Source organism: Martes martes, assembly GCF_963455335.1.
Source record: "Martes martes genome assembly, chromosome: 9".
NCBI lineage: Eukaryota > Metazoa > Chordata > Mammalia > Carnivora > Mustelidae > Martes > Martes martes.
In genome coordinates, this window is record NC_137896.1 from 6,066,975 (window position 1) to 6,082,557 (window position 15,583).

Sequence of the window (15,583 nt, forward strand, 5' to 3'; positions counted from 1 at the left end):
GTAACAGAACCAGCGAGAGAGCGCGAGCGGAGACTTTGACTTCAAACCACGGAATTGGGGGAAGTGTGCGCGCCGCCGCCGCCGCCGCCGCCGCCGCCGCCGTTCCCGCAGCGCTGTCGATCTAGCCGGTGGCAGCTTCCCGAGCGCCGGGGTCCCGGGCTTGGAGGCGAAGCGCGCGAGCAGGAGCGCAGCCGGCTGCGGCTGCCCACGCGGCTCACCATGGGCTCCGGGAGCCGGGCGCTGTCCGTGGTACCGGCCGTGCTGCTGGCCCTCACCCTGCCCGGGCTGCCCGTCTGGGCGCAGAACGACACGGAGCCCATTGTGCTGGAGGGCAAGTGTCTGGTGGTGTGCGACTCGAACCCGGCTACGGACTCCAAGGGCTCCTCTTCCTCCCCTCTGGGGATCTCGGTCCGGGCGGCCAACTCCAAGGTCGCCTTCTCAGCGGTGCGGAGCACCAACCACGAGCCGTCCGAGATGAGCAACAAGACGCGCATCATTTACTTCGATCAGGTCAGACCCTGAGGGACGCAGGGCACCCAGTGTGTGTATGGATGGTGGTGGTGGGGTGGGGGGTCGATCTCCCTGCAGCCCAGACCCAGGCTGCCTGCTCAGGCTAAGTTGGTCTGACTGGGACGTGGGGTATCATTTTGGCACTCGCCTTCCCAAAGATGTCTGGGTCTGAAACTTCTGTCTCTCCCACCACCGCCCCTGCCCGCATTCTTTCCCTCCTGGCCTCTGGAGAGAGATGACGGGGAGAGGCTGGGAGCGCAGAACCCAGCTGCAAGAGGTCCGGACGAGTTTCACAGCAACAGGTCCACTGGAGCTGGCAGGAGTCTGGTCCCTGGACCTCGCAATCTCTTGGCGAGTGCTTCCCCCCCCCCCCAGACCCCTCTGCAGGTGCCGCCCAGGCGGTTCCCGGTGCGGTCCCCTCGGGGTCTCCTGATAAATGATTTGTTTCCCCCAGGTGGAGAAGCTTCTCCCCAAAGAGAGCTTCGGGGGCCCACATTCTCTGCAGAGGTCTAGCAGGTGGCCGCAGACAGTGGGCAGTGATGGCGTGGGTTGAGTCGCGCCCACCTTTCTGCTGCCAGGATCCCCACACACGTTGCAGGCACCACTGCAGCGGAAAGCCTTCCTGTGGTACTTGGAGAAAAGTTGTGGAGGGAAAGGAAGGGCAGCTGCGGGGAGCTCCCTTTGGGAAGCGCAGGGGGAGGCTCCGTGCTCCCAGCCCCTGCTCTGGTCCTTTCAGAGAATTGCAAATTACTGGGGAAAGACAGACTTTGGGGTTGAGGGTAGGGGGTGGGAAGGAACTGATGAAGTCTATGGCTTCTTTTGAGTGACCTGGAGCTCTGGGGTTTGGCTGGTGAGAAACCCCAGAGCTATCAGCTTAGCTTTAGCGGGGAGTCTTAAAACTGGAAACTGATTCTGGGGTTGTAATTTCAACCCTAAGAGCACCCAGAGTATTTTAAATTACAAAGTCACTTGTGTAGTTCACAGTTGTATGCAAAGCCACATGTGTAGGAACACAGGTTAAGTGGTACTGCAGTGTGTGCCAGGGAAGGGAAGAGATGACATTTCCATTCCTTACTTAATTGTTCCTAAGTAATGCACTCTCCAGCTGACCAGGCAGAGAATGCTTCTCTGGGGCTTACTATCAGATAGCCATAATTTTAAAGGAATGAAGCAGTCCCTTTGGGGTTTTGGTGCAGTGCTTTCCATCCTGATGGAAATAAAGTCGAGCACCACCCCTCGTTTATATTTCAGTGCATTAATTAAATGTTGGACCATTGTGGACATGGCACTGTACAATGCCTTCTTTTCCATGACCTTTCTGTCAATTAGAAGAGGAGAGGATTTGTTCTTCTGTTTGGGAAGACATGCATCTCAGAGACCACAAGACACATTTAGTTATAAGTCTCTATGTGCCTGGTTGCTCTAATTACAATATAGAGGCAACATCCAGCCTTGTGTGTAGTCAACACTAATCAGACGTTTCCATTATTGCTAATGAATTATGCTACTCGTATCCGAGTCAGAAAGTCCCCGCTAAGTACCTCAAATTATTTTAAATATGCTTGAAAAAATCTTTGTAACACCTCTGCTGGGGATTATTGCAAAGCTGGTGATTGGTTGTTGAAAGATCATTAATCATCAGGTCAGAGAAAGAAATCTGAGGATTGTTTGGAAGAAGGTGAAATCTCAGAATGAAATCATACACATACATGTACTTAAGTCGAGGGTTGAACCTGGTACATTAACTTGACCCGCTATGATATTCTGCTGCATTGCTCAGAGGTGATAGTATGTTTTTAGGGAATCATGCAAAAGGCCTAATATTGGTGCAAATGTAGAGTTTGCAAGAGATGGTGGCAGATTGCCATTGATACAGTGGAAATGTATCCTTACCGGGACATCTGATTTTTTTGAATGCCAGTTACAGATTTATTTCTTGGAGAGAAATGGAATAAACCCCAGTTACTTTACAAACTTCCCACCCCCAAACTTTCTCAGTCTCCTTCTCATAGAAGGGACTGACTTAAGTGACATTTGCAAATTTGGTTTAAGAGGTCACATATTGAAATTCAGAGTTAATTTCATAAGCAGTAGAAACAGGCTGCACATCTTGGAATACAAAATGCTTTGCTGCTTTCTTAGGAAATAGTACCTTATTTTACTTTTTATTTTTGACCCTTGAGTTTAAATAAAGAGCAGGTGATTGATAAGAGAATAATGGATAACACTGGCAGGAACACAAGAAAGCCACCAGTTTCACAGTCCGTCCTTATTCATGCTCTACTTTTTGGCAGCCTGCAAAGGCTGAGTCATTGCCAAAATATTATAATTAAGGCCTAGATGGCACAGGACTGAAAAAATGGCCATGGATCTTAGGAGAGGTTTGGCGGAGGCTCAGGGGAGGGCCGGGTATTCACATCAGTCTGTTCACCGTTCAGTGTCATGGATTATGTCACAGGGTGGAGGGGGTGCCTAGGCCTCTGTGTGATGTGTCCAGGAATGACTGCAGAGAGCCCACGGATGCCGATTGGCTGTCTTGGAAACGTCATCTCTGGACATTGCAAAGGCTTATAGAGGATGGAAATATAAATACAGGGCAGATGCCTTTTATCTGGCTCTCAAGGTAAAGCTAATATTTATAAGCCCTCCGTGTTACCTAGATGTTTCCAGAGCCATCAGGCCTTGCTGGAAATTGAGGCATGAATACAAAGCAGTTATTTTATTTTATTTTTTTCCCCATACCATTTAAAAGACAGAAAAACCTTCCATTCCACAAATCTATTTCTGAGTCACTAAAGAGGAAAAGAGTAGAATTCAATGTTTTATTCTCTATGGTTTCTTAAGCTACTTATGAAAGAAATAAAGAAAGCTAGAAGGAGAGATGGAGAAAGAGACAGAAAAAGAGAGAAAGAGACAGAGAGAAAGAGAGAGAGAGAGAGAAAGAGTGGTGGGGGAGAAGCAAGCGAGGAAGGAAAGTGACTTACAGAAGAGACTATTGTAATAATTTACTGTTACTTATTATTTTTATTTGTAGATCCTAGTAAACGTGGGCAATTTTTTCACCCTGGAGTCTGTCTTTGTAGCACCAAGAAAAGGAATTTACAGTTTCAGCTTTCATGTAATTAAAGTCTACCAGAGCCAAACGATCCAGGTACGTGTTGTGAACCTGTTCCTTCTCTACCCCCGAACGGCAGTGTTTGATCGGCAGTGGGTTATGTATTTAAGTGTTTAGCCAGAGATGTGTTTTCATTATAAAAATAAACAACCATCTTTATAGTTTATTTTTAAAGCACTTAATTTCCAATTTTCTTCTTTATTACATCCGTTAAAGCCAAGACAAGAAACATATAGAAAAATAAACGGTTGAATGTATTACCTTCATAACAACCAACCATTTAAAAAACATGTCTTAGTAAAAACTCAGTAGCACCAATCTCTTTATAAGATCTTGATTTCATTTAATGCCTGTGCAAAAATTATTTAACCTTGTAAGGAAAAAACTTCTAAGACTAGCAGAACTTTACAAGTACATATTAAATAAAACAAATTTGCCATCATTGTTAAAAATTACAAGCTACCCTAGCCATTAGAACAAATTTATGAAGGAATAACTACTTAACATACTTTTTACAAAAGGGTGTTCCCCTGCATATGCTTTAAATAATTTATGCTCAGTTACACTGATCCTAGTGAATTCTAAAAATTTCAGTTCCACAGTTAGCAACATATTTTGTGTTGTCCTTTCTCAGGTAATAGGCTTGACCTTACACTCAAAGACTAGTTCCTATACTATTCAAATATGCTAGAATGGAATTCTAGCATTCTTTTTTATCTTATGCTCAGTGTGTGTGTTGTAGACTGTGGCCATAGCGAGGGGGGATTACCCTTCTACCACTTTCACAGATCCTAGCGGATGGGTAAATTGATGATCCTCAGATTTAATTTAGGCAGTACTTTTTTTTTGACATAAAAAGAATGAATATCTAGTAAACAAATTTACTAGCATGGAAAAGCTTTTCCCAAGCTCTGATATTTAGAAATTTATGTAATATTTAACATAGTAAAATCAAAATTGTAGTGGGGAGAAAATTTTGAGTTTATGATTTGTTAATAATTTTGAATTTATTAATTGTGGCTTCTTTGCTAATTATTCATCTTTAAAATCTTCACTAGCGGTGGTGATTATTATTTTTAATACACATTTAATGTACATTTATTATTTTTAATGCACATAATGAAGGAGAACAGAAAAAGAAAACACAACACCCCCCGCAACACACATAAACACATTCCGTAGTTTCAAATGGTCTTCACCGCTATGACTGTGGCAGCCAACCAGTAACCTGAAAAAGATGTTGGTATAATCATGCTGTATCTGGGTTTATCAGAGTCAAGGGCCCTGGGCTTCTTTTTACTAATATACTGAGAAGCCTCAGACTTGCTTTTTTTTTTTTTTTAAGATTTTATTTATTTATTTGACTGACAGATCACAAGTAGGCAGAGAGGCAGAGAGAGAGAGAGAGAGAGGAGGAAGCAGGCTCCCTGCTGAGCAGAGAGTCCGATGCGGGGCTCGATCCCAGGACCCTGGGATTGTGACCTGAGCTGAAAGCAGAGGCTTTAACCCACTAAGCCACCCAGGTGCCCCTCAGACTTGCTTTATTACCAAAAGATTGCTACTGAATGTGAGAAGTAAATAAAACAGTGAGCTCGATGTATGCGTTGAAGGGAGGCCAGTTTTCCCAGGAGGCTCTTCATGGATAGATTTCTTTTGTAGGCATTTCAGGAATTTCTATGGGGGAAATTAAAAAAAAAAACAACAACAAAAAACCAGCCCAGTGGACCTACTAAGTGTAGCCACTGCTATTGGCAGTAGACCTACTAAGTGCAGCCACTGCCACTGGGATGAATTTACTGAACATCAAATATTTTATCAGGTCTGTCATCTCAGACATTATTCATTAGCCATGGTAGATGTTTTCAGTGATTTTTTTTTTTTTTTTCCTCATAGGTTAACCTGATGTTAAACGGAAAGCCAGTGATATCTGCCTTTGCCGGGGACAAAGATGTTACTCGTGAAGCTGCCACTAATGGTGTGCTACTCTACCTGGATAAGGAGGATAAAGTTTACCTAAAACTGGAGAAAGGTAACTTGGTTGGAGGCTGGCAGTATTCCACGTTCTCTGGCTTTCTGGTGTTTCCCTTATAGGATTTGATTTCTCCGTGACGTTCCGACCCCTGAGTTGTTGGAAGATCATTCTCTCATCGTCCGATTGATGTCTTTGATCGGTTTCTCATGGGTGAATATGGATTCTCTTTAAGGATTCTAGGCCTGTCTGAACCAATACACAGTCTCACCGATTATCTTGTGTGTGTGCGCGTCTGGGTATACTTGGATGGGGACTCACAGCAGACATCGTATGTACCAGTGTTCAAGTGTAACGGTTAAAAACTGTCTGCAAGGTTTATTCTGAATTTAATTTCCCGGGATCACTGAATCCGTTGCAGATGTGGAATTTTATTTATTTGTTTTTAGAAGATTGGCAACCGGGTCTAAGAATTAGAAAACTCAAGTTCTGACTTCAATCAACGGTTCGTGCGATCCTGCCAAAGAACTCTATGCTGTGTTGGTGTATCGGTTATACTCTTCTTTATTCCTTTGGAATTAGTTTGTTCTGTTCTCTTACAGTAAGTGGGGAGTTTTTTTTTTTTTTTTCAGTGACTGGCTTTGTGTCTTCTCTACGAATAGGGTAATGGATGGCTCGCTCGCAGAGTTACCCTCCGAGATCACCAACATGACTTCCCTTTACAAAAAAGAACGCTTCATAGTTGTATTTTAATTATATATGTGAAAGAGTCATATTTTCCAAATTATATTTTCTAATAGGAAGAATAGATCATAAGTCTGACAAGGAAAAAGTTGCTTACCCGAGTTCTAAGTGCTCAGCCCCCAAGCCCCCCCCCCACCCCACCACTGCCAAAATGCCCTCCTCTTTGGGAAATCTTATACTTTCTTGCTCAGCTTGAATTAACATGATGGATAATAACCACATTATTAAAAACCTAAGGGATTTTTTTCCCTCGGACGTGACCACTTTATTAAATGGAGATGGGATGCCCTTGTTTTTAATTATACCTATTTTTCAAGCCTTCTGTTGTGTTTGAAAGTATCATCTGGTTTTGCCTTAATTCCTTCAATTGTATATATTTATCTGTTTAGCTAATATTAAATCCAAATATCCCATATCTAAACTTAGTGCAATATCTTATTTTGTCTTTTGTACAGGTCATATGAATTCATAAAATTATTTATGTCTCTGTCATAGAATAAAAGTTCATATATGTTAGCTGAATTGTTTTGTCCTTTCAGTTTGGGGAAATATGTATTCTCCGTGGTTTATTTCCATACCTTCTCTCCTTCCCCTTTCTCGTTTCCGTTTCCTGGAGTTTACGAAAAGCTTTCTGAATCCGGGGTGCGGGGGGGATGGGGAGCCTTCTCTGAATTGGCCTAGGGAGCCTCCCCTGTGTTTAATCTGTTCAAATCCAGGAGTTGTCGGCCTGCCAGAAGAGAATTGAAGGACATCGTAGACTTCTTTCAGAAGGGACTTCCTCGGAGGTAGTTAGGTGAATTGGTTAAAATCTCCGGAGGGTGCTCAGTGCGTGGCCATGGGTATAAAGACCACTGTTTTCAGTATGAAGTCTTGTGTGTGTGGGGGGGAGTTCCACCCCCTTCACAATGCTAAAAGACAAATAGAAGGTCACAGGTTTCGTTTGAGGAGGAACTGTTTCTGTCGATGTCTCATCTGGAGCTTTGGCTCAGTTTCCCGGTCTGTTGTCAACTAAAGCAATTTGGGAGAGCCCCTCCTGTAGACGGTGGCAGCAAGGAAGGTGTTAGAGGACCCCGTAGGAGGGGACCTGTAGGCAGGGCTAGCGTAATTGCGATTAATCACCAAGTCAAAATATTCCTTCATCACAGAACACTCTCCTTCCGCCCCAAGAAGAATTATCTGGAGATGTTGGCATTGGATCTTCAGTGTTTTGCTTGGCAAGTTATTCGTTCTCCAGCTGGCTTTCAGTCAGAAACTTTCCTCCTTGGTGATTGCGTAATGTGAGAAAACAACATTGCAGAGGGGACTTTCATCTAAATAAGAATGGCAGCCTCTGCAAATATACGTGCTCTAACATAACCTTCCCCTGGCTCTGTGTCTATATTCAGGGTTTGCGTGTCTACCTTGCAGCAGGATTATACTTGGATAAAGACACTACTAGTCATTTTTTGGGCAAAATGACTCAGGGGTATTGGAATTATTAATAGACACCTATGATGGAACAGAGAAGATGTGGGGCTTCACACCATAGACCAAGGTAGAAGTGCCTTATATAAACATGCTTTGGCCTTCCTTTGGGGCTTGCCCTTATTTTTCTTGATTTTTTTCTGAACATCAAAGAACATTGGCAAAGGGCTTGACTGTAATTCCTAAGCTTCTGTGTATATATTTTGGAATGCAAAATCCATTCAAAACCTCCCTGAAAAATTCGATATGAAAAGGCACTGAAGCTGTAGCTATCAGATGTGGGAGGGGCCTTGCAGCAGGGAGGAACCCCAGTGGAGAGACGAGACATCTCATCATTGAGGTGCGATGAATGGGTTCTTCTTCCGGACTGGGTCTAGGAAGTCAGAGCGACGTGGACCCAATGGCTGGAAAGGTAAGGTTGAAGGGAGGGAACAAAAGGGATAGAATGATGTAGTCCGGGGAGTCTGGATTTGGGACAGACATAGGATGGAATGCTGCAAACTTGTCTTACCAGCTCTGTGACCCCGGGCAGGTTCCCTCACCTCTCTGAGCTTTCGTTATTTCCTTTGTCAACAAGAAATTGCTGTGAGAATTTAACAAGACACGTGAAGTGCCTCGGACTCTGTAAGGAAGGTCAGTGAAGGGTTGGCTGTTCTTCCTAACGTCTGAAGCCCTAGTGCAGTAAAGAAGCAAGAGAGGCAGGAGCAGGATGTTAAGATTGGCATGACGAAGGGGCAAGAATTGATCGGGAGGGGAACCGGGTGGACAGGCGGAGGCGGGCGTCTCAGAAGTCCTTCCAGAAATGGAACCAGGTGCTCCCTGTGTATTCTATGATGTGAAAATAGTTTCCAGAAATTGCTCGGTCCACAAAAATGCTAACTGAACAGAGTATTTGCATCGGCCCTGTCCACATTCATCACTGCCAACGCCGTCTCTTCCGAGATGTTCACCATCTCCTTTGACTGTTCCTTGATCTATTGATCAACAAATACAAGCAATTGTCTGTGGCAAGCCGAATCCCAAGAAAAACACAGTTGAAGGAAAGAAAGAGCTTGTGCATAGGATCTCACTGATTGCACCGGCTTTTGGGGTGTTCCCCGTGACCCCAGATTCTGTTAGATGTGATTATCTAATTAAAATTTTGTTTTAATTCCTCGTTTTTGAATTAAGTCTGTTTTCCCCTTCCTTTTTGGTTTCTGGAGACCTATAGCCGCGTGTCTTCTTTTGGCCTCTACCTTTTAGCAAACTACTGTTTTAAATCTCGAAATAAGTCTCTTCAGCCAGCCTGGATGAAATTATCCTTCTAATGTGCCACACACTTTGTTAAGGTGCTGAGTTCATACAAGAGGTGACATCTGCCCTTTTCAGACCTCCCCAAACATTAGACACAGGGTCTCTGCAGGGAGCAGCAGAGGTTTCAACGTGTGGTTCCATCTCGCCTCCTGACTGATCGTACTAGGCTCTATCAGTCCCCCTTTATTGTTGAATCTACCTGTCCTCAGGACAGTGGTAACCCACTGGTCACAGCACGGTCCCCAGGTTGTTTGACCTAATGCCCATAGAGAAGTGATGAGCAGAGGAACGTGACAGCTTATGATAGCCGATCACATTCAGCGTGTGGAGCTACAGTAGAATTCTTGTGCTAAGTGGTTCCCTTGGTAGGGAGAGGGTGGGGTTTAAGAGGCTGGTTTTTATAGGTTACTCTCTCCCCTCTACTGCAGGCCTACCTTTAATATGGGTTTCAATGGCTTTAGAATAAAAAAGATGCATTTTTTTTTTTGCCCCCATGCCCCGGCCCAAACTGACCTTTCTATGGAGAACAGCTCCTTTGTGAATTTGATCCTGAAGTTGTCTTATGTCTGCTTCTCAGATGAATGTGCTTAAGAACCATCTGGGAATTGGGATAAAAAAATGTAGGTTCCAATGTAGTAGGTCTGGGGTGTCTTTTGACAAAGCTCCCAGGTGACGCTGCTGGTCCTGGCCCAGGTACCACATGCTGAATGGCGGGACTCTCTGTGGTTGTTTGTTAAAGGCTCATTAGTCACTGTGTGGTCTTTGTGTCCGCGTCACCTGGGGCTTGTTGGAAAGCCCAGGCGGGGTCTAGACTCACCCAGACCCACTGAGTCAGAATCCACCTTTTTCAAAAGGTCTTCTTGCCACTCCCCATCGTTTTAGGCCCGGGAGTGTTGATGAAATCTTGTCTTTAAGTAAAACCTGAGCCCACCAGCTTCAGTCTCTGGTGAGCTGGGCTTCGGGCAGCTGTGTTTTCGCCACGTCCCCAGGCGATTCTCTGAACCTCAGTCCATCCAGGTGCAGGCATTTCTTCGAGGTGCTCAGAACTACAAATGCTCCTGTGAGTCTCCCTGTTTGTAACGCAGCCGCTGAAGGCCGTGCGCCCGCCGCAGCTCCCGTGCGGGTCCACACGGGGCTCTTCCCTTGCGAGGGGAAGGGGCTCCGCACAGGCCGGCAGCCGGGCCCGGAGCCCCTTCCCAGGGCTTCCCTAGAGCAAGACCTTCCCTAGAGCAAAGATGTGGGAGACGCTTGCGTGGAAACGAAGGTAAGTCAGCCACAGACAGTGGCTTTCTGGTGAAGAGAGAAAACCCTTAGCGACTTTCCTCATGTGGTCAGCATTTGTTCTGAAATAAAGATGTAGTTACCTCGCGTTTTTCTCTCTGTAATTGAAGGGATCCTTCTCCAGGGATGGCCGTGCCTTTAAGCACACGTGGTGTTTGGCTTCAGAAGACACTGCTCCATTGAGTAAAGGGTGTGTGTGTGTGTGTGTGTTTGTGACAGAGATGGTGAGAGAGAACGAGCGAGCGTGTGCTCAGGATGAACAACATGTTTCCAGCAGGTCATTCAGTACATTTAAAATTCATCCAAGGGCAGAAGTCTTTCCCAACAATTCTTGGGACCCATTGGTGATATTTACAATGAGAAACACATTGTACTGAGCTAAGGAAGTCTCCGTCTTTATTTCCCCCTGGGTTACCTTGAGAGCATAAATTGTGACCCTCTGACTTTCCAGGAAACCCTGGGGGGGCTTCGGTCTGGCTGTTCTCGGGGAAGCTGAGGGGCTCACGGAGATCTGCTCCGTGCCTGCGGTTTAGGCGTGGAGAGAGGCTGCGGTTTGTTATTATTTATTTATTTATGTCGTCGGTCATGTTTCAGCTTCACTGCCGAGACCCGCCAATAAGAGGGAGAAGACGTAGGGACATTAGTGCAGATCAGCTGGCTGTTGTCACATTACCTCTTTTTGTCCCCTTGGGCTAGGACAACATGGCTTAAAAGGACCTTTCTGTCCAGTGGTTTTCTTTCAGAGGGTTCCAGAGAGAAGGGGCATGGAGAAGCAGGGGCAGGCCCCGGGCCCATTTCAGGGTGGGAATACGGCGCTCTGCGCATTCCATGTGGCCAAAGATCATTAAGCTGGAAACCGGTTCTGGTGGGTGTGGAGACGGCTGTGCGATGACAGGGGACACGACTGTAGCCCGTGGTTAGGGTGGCACTATATGGGAATGAGGGCTGCTCCATTAGGGAACAGGTTGAACGCTTCCACACTGCATGTGTAGGTCAGAAAATATCTCTAGGCCCCGAGTGACACAGCAAAACCCTTCTTCTGCAGTCTGTGGCCCCCTGTTGTGACGGGGCACTTATCCCGTGTGACCCAAGACGACGGCCCGTCTGCATGATTCAGCGTCCCGGATGGAGTTCAGGAGCTTTGATCCTTTCCTGGGTTTACACGACATGGGTCCGGCTCCCTTTACAAGCAGTGTGGGGCCGTGTTTCTTCCAAGTTCCTTAGCTATTTAGCAATGAATAGTCAAGAGTGTTTCTTCTAAAATAGCTTGGCTTTTACTTGGAGTGTTAGCATTTTTAACATCAGTGGAGAAAGCGTCATGCCCCACCCCCCCATGTAAAAAAAAAAAAAAAAAAGGAGCAACCGCTGACATGAGAAGCATTCCAGCAAAGAGGTAATGCACAGGGATAAAAACAGATTCAACGACAAACTAGGAGAAAAGGATGATACAATCTCATTGATATCTGACATGAATGGCAAGTGAATGAAAAGGAGTCAAATTGATTCTGGTTTCTGTTCAAGTTTTGTTTTTTTCTTTTTCTTTCTCTCTGAGCGCTAAGGTCAGTTCTCGGCAGGTAAAAAGGTGCCGTCTCACCAGCGAGGATCTCAGCTTCTCTTCATTAGGGTGACATTGTGAACCGTGGCTCAGAAAGTGTACTGGATTCTGCCCTTCCATTTCTTGGCTAGCCTGATTGGAAGGAGAAATGCTGTTGAAGGAGGCTGGTAACTTCTCTCCAGGGAGAGGAACGCCCCACATTTCAGTAATTCAAGGAAGCTGTGTCTGAGCTTGGAAGGAAGCCACGTCCAGCGCTCTGCCCGAGGAGAGCTGCTCAGCGTGCGGGAGACTTGAAGATTTAAGAGCAGCACCAGAAACGCCTGGGGCTGGTCTCTGGGGAGATAGGACTTTGCCCCTTTTCCCTCTCATGAGAAGATAAGACAATATTTTATAAGTATCTGTAAAGGGAACGATGGAGCCCAAAAGCCATTTAAAAAAAGCCCTATTTTGCAAGATTTTCTTTACCTTGACTGACTTGGTAGTTAGAGATTTAAGAAAAAAAAATATCAAGTCCTCCTTTTTTGTCAGAGATTGGTGCAAAGTCATGAGTTGAGTTTGGCAAGAATCACACAGTTATCCATGACTCTCTGAGAGTTAGAGACCCAGTCTGTTAGGAAAGTAATAAGGCAAGAACCTTCTCTTGGAGTTTGGATGCTTTTTTTTTTCCTTTCTTTTTTTACTGACTAATCGATCACGTGCTTATTGTACACCTACTATGGGCCCCACATTCTCTAAACTCAGAATCTGCTCTTTCATCTTTCTTACAAGTTCCAAACCTCTGCAAATGCTTCTTTACTTTATGGGTGGAAATTCTGCAGTCTAGAAAGCAGAGCGGGGTGTTGTTAAAACCCTAACGATAAGGGTTTTAAAACAGCAACCTGGTCTGGAGGACCTTATCACTGCTTTCACCATAATTGTCTTTCAGAGTCCAGCCTTGCTTAAAACAAAGAGTGATACAGGGGTGCCGTGTACAGTTGTGGGTGTTGTACACTGCACTATCTCAGGGGTGTGCCACTTGTAGCATAGACATCATAGAACTGTTTTTATATTACTACAGTTTTCTAGCAGAAGGTAGTAAACTATCGTATTCTAACAAAAAGAATGTTAAAACAATCCTCTGACAGATGAGAGTAACTTTAGTGAGAAGGTCCTTTTCTGAATTTGCATGAAAGTGCCTCAGAGGTTAGTGGTGGCCTGGGGAGAAGGAAGTGGCTTGCTTTCCTAAATGGGGCCCATCATCCCTTATTTCTAAAGAATGTCAGGTCATGAGAAGTCAGGACAGCAGGCCTATATGCCACTGCCTCTGTATTAGATGACCCAGTTCCCATCCAGACTTACCTAAACCAGTCTGGAGCTCAGGTCTCTGGTCCGATGGAGTCCGGGGGAAGTCCCTATTGACACTAGAGTCAGAAGGTGAAGGGGACTCTCTCTAGGAGAGCCAGGCTGCTGCTGCTGCTTATGAGCCAATAAACACAGCTTCCTTGAAAGTGTAGCAGGTTAAATATGAATCTATAAATTTAGTTTTGCAAGGAAAACAGAAATCTTCCAAAATATTCTATAACTCAACTTTATTTCTGCTTTTAAGACATCCCTCCAAATTTAGACTGGCTGGTAGAAAATTTGTTTTTCTTACCCTACCCCATTGGCCATGGATTTAGCCCGTGGTTTGGGGCCTTGTGGATTGTGGGTGGGGAGTGACCTACTTGGTCAGAGGGCCGGGTAGATCATGGCCCGAAGTCTTACAGTCTGTCTCCTGCCACGGAGTGCGCTTGAGGAAGTGAGGAAGCGGTGAGTCATCTGCTTGAAAGCTGTAGGAGGGAAAGAGAAGAGCACAGGAATGTGTTCACTGTCCAGATAATACACCGCCACGGGCGGGTGCCCAGCCTGGGGAGCTCGCTCGGGAGCACACGTGGTACGTGACTGCCCACCGATCTCTCCGACTTCCTGACCCCGTTCGGAGCTCGGGGACCCGCCGCCGTGCTTCCTGCTCTGTGCACGTACATGTCTTCCTAACTGCTGGCGTCTGGGCTCACAGCACAGAAGTGATGAAATGTTAGTTGCCGTGGGGAGCCGTCTCACAAACCATTCCCGTGGGGCCCTGGAAAGGCTCTCCCTCGTGATTCCAGGGGAACATAACTTCTAGAAGGATCTGGCTCCTGCTGGGTCAGACGGAATCTGCTTCCTTACCTCCCTCAGTAAGTGTTTAGTCTTCTGTTCCTCTGGGACCTGCCTCCAGCGCGCTCACAAGGAATTCTTCTTCCCTGTGGCCTTGCAGGTTCTTGAAAGGGGGTGCCGTGACCTGGGGCAAGTGACCCATCCGATCTGCCTTGCCTACATAAGAGGGTTAGAGTGCTCTTCAGTTGTTTTTGAATGTAAGACCCCCCCCCCCCCCCGGGGTTCTTGTTGAAAATGCTGTAATGTCTTTCCCTGTCCTCAAGAATTCTGAGTCCGGGGGCCGGGGACGGAGCCCTGGAAAGCTGCGTTTTTGACCAGCCCCATAGGGGATTCGGATTCTGGTTGTTTCTATACTACCCTTTTGAAGAGGTAAATGAAAATCCATCCTGGGGTTTTACACACCATAAAGCGCCATGCTACATGGAGTTTGTTCTTGCCTCTGTGATGTGGAACGTCTGACAGATCATTGCTCGTTGTCTTTTGGATGCAGTTACTCAGTTTACACCAAACTGATGAGTCTTGACGTGTGAAGCTGCTTTTTGAATTCCCAACCCAAGCAGTCTGCTCCCAGTCATTTTCATGACCGTTTAATTTTCCCTCATGTCTTCTGAATGACCAAATGAAGCCATGTCTGCTTAAAAAAGTTGCAGACGATGCTGCGTGTGTGGGGGCAGTGATCAGAAAGATCATTCTAGGTCTCCCTGCTGACGCCGCTGGCATCTCCGACTTACTGGGGTCCGTGGCTCAGGGGTTGGAGCCCACAGATCTGTCCTAGTTTTCAGCTTCTCCAGTGATCAGCTAGATTTGAAGATGCTCCGGAGTGACTTTTCAAATATTGCCATCCTTCCGTCCGGAACAAGAGCTCAGCTTTAACCCGTCTTTTTACTTCCAGTTCAGAGAGAACCTCTGCTCCAAATTGTACAAACTTGCCACAGTGCTGTCGCCAGAAGCCTCTTGGTGCTGATGGGGTTGGGCTGTGTGGGTGGCAGAGTGAGGGATGGGGCTGCGGCTCTGCAGTGGGGTTGAGGGGGACCAGCCAGACGTCTTGCTCCTTGAGCCTCTTGGGGTGAGCGGGAGGAGGAGAGAGGAAGCGTGGGGTCCCCACCTTCAGCCCCAGGGAGCAGGGTGGAGGGAAGCCCTGAGAGAGCACCCAGCATCCTGGCTTCCTCTGTACTGAAAACGTCTGTGGATCATGTAGAAGCCTTAAACTGCTCTGATGAGAGCCAAGATTGTCACTCTGGGCTGCCAGTGACTGGTGCTGGCGGTGTAGACAGGGTTCTACTCACGGGGAGCTCCAGCGTTGAGGGGCTTCTCCTGGGGGGGATTCTGGAGAGACCTGGCATGCACCAGACAAACCTCTGCTCCTGCAGAGGCCCGCTGTCTCCTGTGAGTGACTCGGTTCTGATACTACTGTCCCGGTGTGCCGCTGTGCGCCCCGGGAGGCCATGGCTGGCGCCTCCAGGTGCAGGGAGAACCC

At 46.5% G+C, this 15,583-nt stretch overlaps 1 protein-coding gene across 1 annotated transcript; it reads left to right on the plus strand.

Annotated features, from left to right (window-relative positions):
- Window positions 1-219: 219 nt before the first annotated feature.
- On the plus strand, window positions 220-5,716 carry CBLN4 (cerebellin 4 precursor; the record flags this gene model as incomplete). Its single annotated transcript, XM_080814438.1, has 3 exons — window positions 220-510; window positions 3,545-3,661; window positions 5,519-5,716. The coding sequence occupies 3 exons, from the start codon at window positions 220-222 to the stop codon at window positions 5,714-5,716; spliced, it is 606 nt and encodes a 201-aa protein (XP_080670564.1).
- Between the last annotated feature and the right edge of the window lie 9,867 nt (window positions 5,717-15,583).